The 9,975-nt window shown below is 55.6% G+C and overlaps 1 protein-coding gene across 2 annotated transcripts; it reads right to left on the bottom strand.

The window, feature by feature from the left end:
* Nucleotides 1-2,264: 2,264 nt before the first annotated feature.
* On the bottom strand, nt 2,265-9,541 carry LETM2 (leucine zipper and EF-hand containing transmembrane protein 2). 2 transcript variants are annotated; one of them, XM_041424896.1, is made up of 10 exons: nt 9,305-9,538; nt 8,613-9,057; nt 8,371-8,514; nt 8,051-8,185; nt 6,889-7,092; nt 6,226-6,345; nt 5,131-5,241; nt 4,911-4,997; nt 4,158-4,232; nt 2,265-3,569 (listed from the first exon to the last, which is right to left on the bottom strand). In XM_041424896.1, exons 1-10 carry the CDS (start codon nt 9,349-9,351, stop codon nt 3,519-3,521), a joined length of 1,419 nt encoding a protein of 472 aa, XP_041280830.1. In that variant the 5' UTR covers nt 9,352-9,538; the 3' UTR covers nt 2,265-3,518. The 2 variants fall into 2 exon arrangements, with proteins under 2 accessions (XP_041280830.1, XP_041280831.1); XM_041424897.1 differs by lacking the exon at nt 6,889-7,092 and having other exon boundaries at nt 9,305-9,541.
* Nucleotides 9,542-9,975: the final 434 nt, after the last annotated feature.

Below are 9,975 nucleotides of genomic sequence, written 5' to 3'. Positions count from 1 at the left end.
GGCATAACCCAAAACTGACCTCGGCACCCCACAGACCCCACCCAGGACCAGCTGGGACCCTGCCCAAGGGGTGCCTGCAGCCCCTCCAGCTCTGCCCAGCACCAAGGTCTCTGCTTAGCCTTGGGAAACGGCTCAGAGCAATGGAGGAGCTGAAGGTGCTGCCCCAGGAGCCCCTGAGCGGGTGGGGTGTGTTGGGCATCGCTGGCTTGGCCTCCAGCACGTTTGGCTCTCACAGCATCCTTTGTCTTCTCCGCTCCTCGCCTTCCTCGTTCTCTCCTTTTAAAGCCCTCGGACTGTGCAGGGCCGGGACAATCTCCTGGCCCCAGCCCAGGACGTGGCTGCTGTGCCAGCGCTGAGCTGGGCTTTGTCCCCATGCCAGCCGTGCAGGAACCTCCTGTGCCATTCCAGCTCGGCGCAGGTCCCACGGCTCGCAGCAGGGCTCAGCGGGCGTGTGGGGAGCAATCCCCCAACCTGGGGGCCGTGGCTGCCCCTAGCCCCCTCAGCCACCCTCCATCCCCCGTGTCCCACCCAGCTGTGGGGTCAGCAGGACCCCGGGGTGCAGCTCCAGCCCCCCAGAGCCGAGCAGAGCCAGAGCCAGGCGTGTGCAGCTGCAGCTGGGGCAGGTGGCTCCCCCAAAGCCCTGCTGTCCTGGGCCCTGCCCTGCACTGTGCGGGCACCACGAGGAGCAGCAGGGTGGGCAGAGTGACGGGCAGTGGGATGGGACCATCCCTGAGGACACTTTGGGGACGTTGTCACCTGCACCCCATCCCGCTCCATGCAAGGTTTGACAACGGAGCCCTTGTCCCACGCTGGGGGGAAAGCTCCATCTCCTTTGTTACACGTTTATAGCAGAGGCAGAAGGGCTGCAGGAATGTGGCGCTGGGATCCGGGAGCTGTAAATCCCAGCCTTTGTTGTGCTTGGGCCGCACTAAATCACTGCTTTTCCCTCGGAATACTAATCTCCTCCAAAAGTGCTGACCGGAGCATCTTTCCATAGCAGCTTTCTGGGCAAGAGGCTGACGCAAGGCTCGGGGCTGGCCTGGCACAGGAGCAGCATCCAGCAGAAATCCCCTGCTCCGGGCAAGGCGCTGGATGGGGTATGACGGACACGGGCACCACAACACCAGGCTCCAGGCTGGAATAGAGAGGGTGTGACAGTGCCCAGGGGAAGGATAAACAGCCGAGGAGCTGGTTCTCCAGGCTGAGGGGAGACTGGAAGGTGTTTGGCACCGGTGTGGCTGGAAAAGCTCTCCCCACGCCAAAGCACACACGGCCTTGGATCTCGGCAGAGTTTCATTTGCCCGGTGTTGCAGAACAGAATCCCGTGATTTATGGGGCTCCACGGGGGTCGTTTCCTCCCCTCGCTCGGAAGGTCATGCAGCAGAATTGCTGCCTCTCTCCTCTGCGTGCCTGCAGGGTTCTGGGTCCTGGGAAGGTGCTGGGGTCCCCACGTGCCAGGCAGAGATGAAACATGGGCACGTCCCCAAGAGCCCCGCGGCAGCAGCGACCTGTCCGGCTGGGGAAGGAGGGCGGTTTTCATCTGAAAATGGGTTTGTTCAGAGGTGTGGAAAGGGTTCATCCCCCTCTGCCTGCTCCAGGGCCGGCTCCCCTGCGAGGAGAGAGGCTGGCACAGCCCGTGCTCGCTTCAGGCTGAACACGGGCGTGGGGATGGTGGTCACCGCGGGACATCCAAGGAAGAGCGAGTGCCAGCTTCCAGATCTTTCTAAATTGAAAACACAGGAGGCAAACGGACACACACACACCGGTGTGACGTGGTCCTGGTGCTGCACGGATGGAGGACGGGGCCGTGGCAGGCACCAGAGCCCAGGCAGAGCTCACCCACCGCAGGGCGGTGCCCAGGTGATGCCCGGGCTCCCCGCCAGCCCCTCTGCACTCTCCATCTGTGAAACCTCTCAGCACAGGAATGTGCTGGCCGGCTCTGCCTTCATCCCGCCCAGGACACCCGCCAGCCTCCTCCTCTCCCTCCGCCCGAGCAGGGGCTGCCTGCAGGAGCCCTGCGAGGGGCAGAGCCCCCGGAGCCGGCACAGGCGGGGGCTCGGGTGGGGCAGGGAGCTCTCCGGGCCGGTGGAGGCCGCCTGGTAAATGAAAGAGCCATTACTGGATCATTTCACCCCAAACCTCCCCGGGGTTCCCAAGGCTGCCAGAGAAACCCAGCCGGGTTTGGGAGTGGAGCAGTCGCGGGCTGGAACTCCAGGCGGGAGGAGATGCCTTCCCTCATTGCGGCGCTAAGAGGCAGCAGTGACTCCACAGCAAGGTGTTATTTTATTGAAATAACGTTTGTTCCCATTTATTAGACACAGAGCTGGCGCTGTGGACGGGCTGGGTGAACAAGGAGAGGCTCAGGTACAGAGCTGAGGACACAGGACACCTGACAGCTGGCTCTGTTTTGCTGTAGGAGCCTGAGGCCTCGGGATTAAAGTGCTGCTCACACCTGAGCTTGGAGAACTGGCTTTCAGTAGGGTTGTTCTAAAGGCTGGCTGACCTCTGGAAGAGACATTTCATTCCTACTTAGCACCAAATCTAATTTTACAGTAAGTATAAATATACATATTTAAAATCCATCATGTGAGTAATTTCTCAGCATTTACATAGGACAGAGTAAAAAATTTAACAAATGCTAAAAACAGCTTTTCAGTATCCTCTGAGAGTCTGGTAAAAACTGAGCCACCACTGGAGCATGTGAGGAGTCACTTGGCAAGTATGGAGAGCACTTGGGGTGTATTCTGAGCCTGGTGAGGATTAACCAAAGCTCCACACTTGGGAGAGGTGTGCAGGTCCAGGTTGCTCCCTCTTGTGACCCAGAGGGATCCTGAAAGTGCAAGTCTGCTTCTGTCACAGTGTGTGGCACCTGCACAGCTCCCGTGGGGAAGCAAACACTCACAGGTGGAGGAGGCTGCTCCTGTCACTGCCTCTGCTCCTGTCCAGCAAGGCCTGAAGCCCTCCTGATCAGTCCCACCACAGCAGCAAGTGCTGCTCCCTCGCTCCCTGTGCTCACCCTCCTCAGTAAAACTGTGGCCACGTGGGTTGTTGTGGGCTGGTCACTGGCTAAAACACCCTAAACAGGACCAACAGCCTGAGCTGTGACCCTCAGGACAAGCTGCTGGCCCTGGGTGTGTGGGGATGTTCCTGCAGAGGATTTCACACTGCAGAACAGGCTCTGCTGGACCCCAGCCCAGCTTGTTCTGTGCACAGGCCATTCTAACATGAAAAGCTGCCTTTGCTAAGCACAAACACCTGCTCAGGAACAGCACAGACAGCAGCACCATTATTAACATATTTACACCATAAGTTAAAAATAGCAGGGCAAGGATCCAGCACAAAAGAGATGTCTGGGGCCATCCAGACAGCAGTGGCCTAGTTGCTAGCAAGCTTGGGACAGAGAGAGAGGCCCCTGAGGGCTACTGCCTCCTTGTGTAGAGCAGCCTCCTGGGAAATCCCTGCTCCCTTTGCAGGAGGAGTGGAGATGGAAGCTGCTTCCTCTCAGTGCTGGCTCCAGGTTAGGCTCCGTTGGCACCAGCCTTGCTGCTCTGGGATGCTTCCATTTTGGTCTAGGGGCAAGAGAGAAGGACAGGTTTTAGGCAGTACAAATGTTTCTTGAAATTGAAAATGTTTTCTGAAGTTGTCTTCCTGTTTAGCATGGGAAGCTGCTCTGGAGAGAAACAGTTGAGAAGGAGCAAAGTTCTTCAGGTTAAAGGAGACAGGAGTCTGTCTGGACCCCCAAATTTGCCTTAAGTGGCATCCCAGATGTGCACACAAGCACCTAAACTGAAATTAAATATTCACAGGGAAAAAAAATGGGCAAAACAAAGACAATCACTGCAGAAATATTTGTACAGATACAAAGTGGCTCTTACCCTGGTGACTCCAAGGGAGGGCTGGTCTGTCCCAGTGGCCCAAGGCAGATTATTAAGGAAGAGTACAAGGATATATCAATAATTCCCCCAGTTTGACTGCTCTCTGCCATGTGTGGTATCTTTCTATTGAACAGCCCCCAGTGCAGTTCTCATCCAGTTTCTCCAGCTGCTCCCTGAACTCAGCAGCACTCAGCATCCTGTACTAGGAACTTCCTTGGCTTAGCTGCAAGCTGTGTGAAGAACAATCTCTTTTGGGAAGTGTAAGAACTCTGACAAGCTCACCTCTCGTGGGGGAGGCTTCACTGATGCTTCAGAGAATGGCAATTTCTCTGTTGGCTGGGACACAAATTCTTCATTCTTTAAGAAAAAAGCAGCTGTAAGTCTCAGAAATCTCTTGGAAAGGCATGAACCCCCCAGGCCCTTCTCCCTTCTGACAAGGCTGCTCCCTGCTCACTCTGTGAAAGCTGTGCTGGCATTTCCATTGTTTCCCCAGCACAGCTTAACTATGTGGAAATATTTCTGGCAGTTGATACAATATTCTTTGATTCCTGCTGCTGCTTTTATCAGCTGGGACTAATCTAAGGAATTCACTGCAGTGTGATGCTGAGAACCATATGCTCTGGCTTTCTTACTCTAGATATTTTGGCTCATTTTGTCCTGGACAACTGAACCCAAATTCACTAAGAGGGCTAAAAACAAGTCCTCTTTAACTGGCTCCTCTGAGCTGAATGTACCTGGGCTGAGGCCTGAAGCAATTCAGGTCAAATGCTCCCTGGCTGGGAGCCAGCAGCGTGGTACTGAATAACCAGCTGTGCCACAGCAGATCCCTGCTCCCTTCCCTTGCCTCTCAATTCAGAACATGCAGCTGTGGGGCTCTTGGGGGGAAACACCCACACAGTGCAAGAACAGACACTGCTCGTGCTCTGTGCCGTGGTGCCAAACGTTGGTTTTGTCCAGCTTTGGCAAGGTTTGGTCACACCCCATTCCCAATGATTTCAGCACACTTTTTCCTGCTTGCAGACTGCTGTTTCTAACCTTTCTTCCCTGTACAACAGGGGCAGGGTCCAGGAGGGTCTCCTGACCTTCAAGCACAGATGTCATCACTCCAGCAGCTTCAGCTGTCTGCAGAAGAACACAAGAGTCATAACTTCAGTTCACTTGTAGGCTCAGAAAAAAAGATTCTGACACAGTCCTTCATTTTTATAATGCATAATTGTTGAGCTATTAACCTAAAAGCTTTATTCAAACCACTTGCCTTGTTCTGTGGAATGGGAACAGATTGTGGCTTTAGATCTATTAAGTACAAGGCACGGGAAAGCAGGAGGAGAGAAGAGGGAACATTCTCCTTTAAATGCAGATCCAGCCACTGTTGAAAGAAAACAGAAGGGAAAATTGCTTCATATTGGCTGTATGTGAGTATTTATTAATACAAGACTCTGTTCTTAAAGCAATCTTGATTGAATAATACAGTTTTAAGTTACCATAATGAGAAGAAATGGGTCTAAAGAGTTAGGAGTACCCCCACTTCACCTTGCTCCTGTCTGGCCCTGATTTCTCTTTAGTCTGGGACACAATCTGGACCCTTCACACCTCAGAGCTCAGCTCTGTGGGTGAGGATCCATCTTGAAACTCACACATGAATTCTCAGGAAGCTGTGCCTGCTGCACCTGAGCACTACCTGGAGCTGTCCTCTGAGGAACCTCACACCAGCCTCAGCCAGGGCACACTCACCTGTAGCCATGATATTTTATGAAAAATCCTTTGCTAGGATTTTTCTCCTGAGAAGCTGAGGAGCCTCAAGAAAAAAAAAATATAAACAATAACTGTCTGCTACTGTGTGTGGGGAATTTATAAAATCGGAGGGTTTTGGGAAAGCTGTGAAAGGTAGAGTTCAGAGACAGCAGAACTGTGATTAGAGTTAAGCAGCAGCTATAAAATAAGTTAGGAAAAAATATGTAAAAAGTAGAAAAGTAAGGACAAATGGAACAATGGTATGTGTATTAACACTTGTTTACAATAACTTTCTAATTTGCAGAAAAGTTTACAAACAGGTATTGTATTTGAAATAAGTATTTGAATGCAACAGGTGCATCTGTGATTGGTGCATGTTGGTTGTTTCTAATTAATGGCCAAGCACAGTCAGCTGGCTTGGACTGTGAGAGTCAGGAGCTTTTCTTATTCCATTCCATTCCTGTCCTTTCCAGCCTTCTGATGAACCTTTTCTCTCTATTCTTTTAGTAGTTTTAATGCATTATTTTAATATAATATATATCACAATATAATAAATCAGCCTTCTGAAACATGGAGTCAAGATTCTCGTCTCCTCACACGAAGCATCAACCACACTCACCTGCCCCAGCTGCTCCTTCAGCTGCTCCTCAGAGAGCCCCAGAGAGCGCATCCCTCTGGCCCTGCAGGCGCTCTGCAGCTCCGGCACGCTCAGCCCGCTGACCCCTTCCTTGGCAATCATCTGCAAGAACAGCAACCTTCCCATCCAGGCACAGGGCAAGCCAAGAGCCTGCTGCACCCACAGGGATTTCTGGAGGTCCCCAGTTCAATCTCCTGCTCAAAATTGCTCAGCATTTTCCATTTGTGCTTTGAAGCTCTTTGGGGATGGGGATTTCACAGCCTCCAGACAACTTGTTCCACTGTTTACCCACTCACTGATTTTCATATTTTTCCTTATCAAGTTGAAATTTCCTTCGCTGCTCCTTATGGCCACTACCTGCTGTCCCTCCACTCTGCATGTATAACTCTGGCTCTGTTTTCCAAATAACCCCATTGCATTGAAAACCTGACTTTTTTATAAGTCAGCACGACTCCAAATCGAAATGTTCTAGCGACAGCACCCGCAGTGCCACCCCCATTACAGCTCCCCAGAGACTGCAAGGGAGGTGAGCTCTCACTCTGATTTCTTCTGAGATCTCTGCTGGGGAGGATGTGACTCCCCTCAACACCACACTCCCCTGCTGGAAGGGTGTGTGGGCAGCCCCTGGTGCTGCTGCAGACCCACCTCGTCGTCGGCCTTGATGCTGCGCAGCCGCATCAGCAGCTGGAAGCGCAGCAGGTTGTTGGTGCCCAGGGGCTGCAGCTCCAGCAGCTTGCACAGGGCCACCAGCTGCGGCCTCTCCAGGTGCTCCAGGGTCAGCTCGTCCTCAAAGAGCTTGGAGAAGCGCACGACCTCCTGTGTGCTGGGCTGCTGGCCACTGGGACGGGGCTGAGGGGAGGCACAAACAGCCCTGAGCAGGATTCCCAGCTGGAACCTTCCCCCCTTCCCCTTCCTCACAGCTAAGAGTCACAGGAGCTGAGGGGAGGCACAAACAGCCCTGAGCAGGATCCCCAGCTGGGAATCTTCCCCCCTTCCCTTCCTTACAGGGGAATTCCTGTCCCTGCTGGAGACAGCACAATACAGGTGGGATCCCCATCTGGGAACTTCCCCCACTTCCCTTCCTCACAACTAAAAGTCACAGGAGCTGAGGAGAGGCACAAACAGCCCTGAGCTAAGGGAAGGCACAAACAACTCTAGATTGAGGCACAAACAGCTCTGAGTGGGATCCCCAGTTGGGAACCTTCCCCCCTTCCCCTCCTCACAGGGGAATTCCTGTCCCTGCTGGAGACAGCAGGGTCAAGCAGTTAAAAGTCACAGTGAAACTGTTACTGAGCAGCCACTGGAAGCTCCAGGGGGTGGAAGGTGTGCCCTTCCAGGCTGGGAATTCCTGTGAGCAGGGCTCAGCCACTGGGACTGAGCTGAGGGAAGGCATGAACAGCCCTGAGTGGGATCCCCAGTTGGGAACCTTCCCCCCTTCCCCTCCTCACAGGGGAATTCCTGTCCCTGCTGGAAATACACTTAAAAGTCACAGTGAAACTGTTATTGAGCAGCCACTGGAAGTTCCAGGGCAAGAAAGGTGTGCCCTTCCAGGCTGGGAATTCCTGTGAGCAGGGCTCAGACTGCAGGAATTCCTGGGAGCAGGGCTCAGACTGCAGGAATTCCTGGGAGCAGGGCTCTGACTGCAGGAATTCCCCGGAGCAGGGCTCAGACTGCAGGGCCAGCAAGGAGGCACCCAGGGAACAGCCCCTGCCAGCTGCTCTGTCTCCACAATCCTGGTACAAATCCTGTGCTCCCTGCCCCAGCCAGCAGCTCTAAAGGTGTGTCTGTGCCATGGCTGCCATCCTACCTCGTGCAGGTAAAAGGATAATTGTTTCCCTTTCCCCAGGTCTGCCTTGTTCCTTTTGGCCATCTCTGCAATGGTCTCCCTCAGGAACTTGGCTAACTCCAGCCTCGCATTCAACTTCTTCTTCAGCTTCTCTTCCTTCATTTGGGAAATACAAAGTTAATAAATCACAAAATGGAATTGCTGAGCACATTCCTCCTCATCCCTGCCTGCAGCACAGCCTTGCCACAGTGCTGCTCAGCCCAGGAATGAGCTGGGAGTGTCTGAGGCACAGCAGCCCTGAGGAGCTGGGCACACTGCACAGCCTCACAGAGCACACAAACCTTTTTGGACTCCGTCTCAAATGTCGAGGGCAGCATTTCAGGGAAGAGCTTCAGGAACACAGGTAACAGAAACTCCATGAAGGGGACAATGACAAACACCAGGAAGGGAACCAGCCGGAAGAGATCTGCACAAGTTCTCAGCAGCTGCAGGAGAAAAGCACAGCAGAGATTACCCAAAGTGAGTCCAAAGAAGGGGTTAAGCCTCTTGCTTCATCACTTTACCCAGGTGTTGTGGCACTTACCCTTCTCCTCTCCCTCCTGGTGAGCACCTGCCCGTGGAGCAGCCTCCACACCATCCTGGCAGCCACCTTGGTGTCAGTCCAGAGCAGGTGGAAGCCGTTGTAGTAATGCTTCAGCTCATCCACCATTTTCTGTCGCAAGGGCTTCCTTCCCGCAGGAGCCACCACGCTCTGCTTGGCAGGGCTTTTAGCAGCTTTGGCTCCCTGGTTCCTGGGCTTCCCCTGGGGCAGGGATTCCCCCGGCAGCTGCTGCCGGGGGCTGCTGGAGGTGTGCAAGGCGTGGGCAGGTGAGCGAGGCAGGGCAGCGCCCAGGCAGGCACGGCGTGGCCAGAAATGGCTCCTGGAGTCCCTGCAGGTCCAGGCGAGCTGGGGATCCACCAGCTGGACGAGAGCGACGGCTGGGGAGCACAGAGGGCTGCAGCGCGCCAGGAGATGGGAGCCCCTGAAACTGGAGAGGTGTTTCAGTGAGAGCAGCGCGGGAGAACCGGGCGCCGAGGCACCAAACCAGCCCCGTGAAAGCGGTTTTGTGCCGAGAGCCTGATCCCCCGGCAACGGCTGAAATACCGAGAATACCGAGCTGTGCCAGCAGCTCACCCTGCATGAGGGGGGAGCCCCGCCGCGTCTCTTGGGCAGGGAACGCCATAAAAGCCGCAAACCCCCGAGGCCCGTCCGGCCCCGGGGCAGCGCGGGCTCACCTGGCCCTGGCCGCGGCCAGGAGCGCGTTACAGCCGCACGCAGCCATGGCTGGGCCGGCCGCGGCGGGCCCTCACCCCCGGCAGCGGCGGGGACGGAGCGGGGGCTCCCGCGCTGCCCCTCTCCGGTCCCTGTGCTCGTGCCAAACCCAGCGATGCCGATCCCAGTCCCGGCGTCCCGGTCCCCTGATCCCGGTTCCGCTTCCGGTTCCGGTCGCCGCCGGCCGCGTTCTTCCCACCCCTCCCGCCCGTCCCGTCGTGCCCCGCGCGCGCCGCTCTGAGCCGTCGCCGCTCTGTGGTGTCTACGCCGTGACGCCATCGCGCCGAGCCACGCCTTCCCGATACCAGCCAATCAAAAGTCGAAATCGCGGCCCTGCCAGAGGTTCGCCCAATAGAAGAGGAGTGGGGCGGGGCCTGACCCGAGGAGCACTCGGGAAAAGCCTCTGATTGGGTGCGAGAAAGGCTGCGGCGCGTGGGCGGTGACGTCACTGGCCGATGCGTGACGCCATCGCGAGACGGAGGAGCTGCGCATGACGTCACGCGCATGGCGGGCGCTCGGCACCGGCCCGCGGGGGCCTTGAAGCCTCCGGCAGAGCCGCACCGGGGCCTTAAAGCGCATCCAGGAGCCTCCGACATGTCCGGGGCTCCGGGGGCAGCCGCAGCTCCCCTGGGCC

This window comes from Onychostruthus taczanowskii, unplaced genomic scaffold (genome assembly GCF_017590055.1).
Source record: "Onychostruthus taczanowskii isolate IOZ18803 unplaced genomic scaffold, ASM1759005v1 scaffold84, whole genome shotgun sequence".
Taxonomy (NCBI): Eukaryota; Metazoa; Chordata; class Aves; order Passeriformes; family Passeridae; genus Onychostruthus; species Onychostruthus taczanowskii.
The sequence above is the reverse complement of the archived record's forward strand: the minus strand, read 5'-3'. Positions and strand labels throughout refer to the sequence as shown.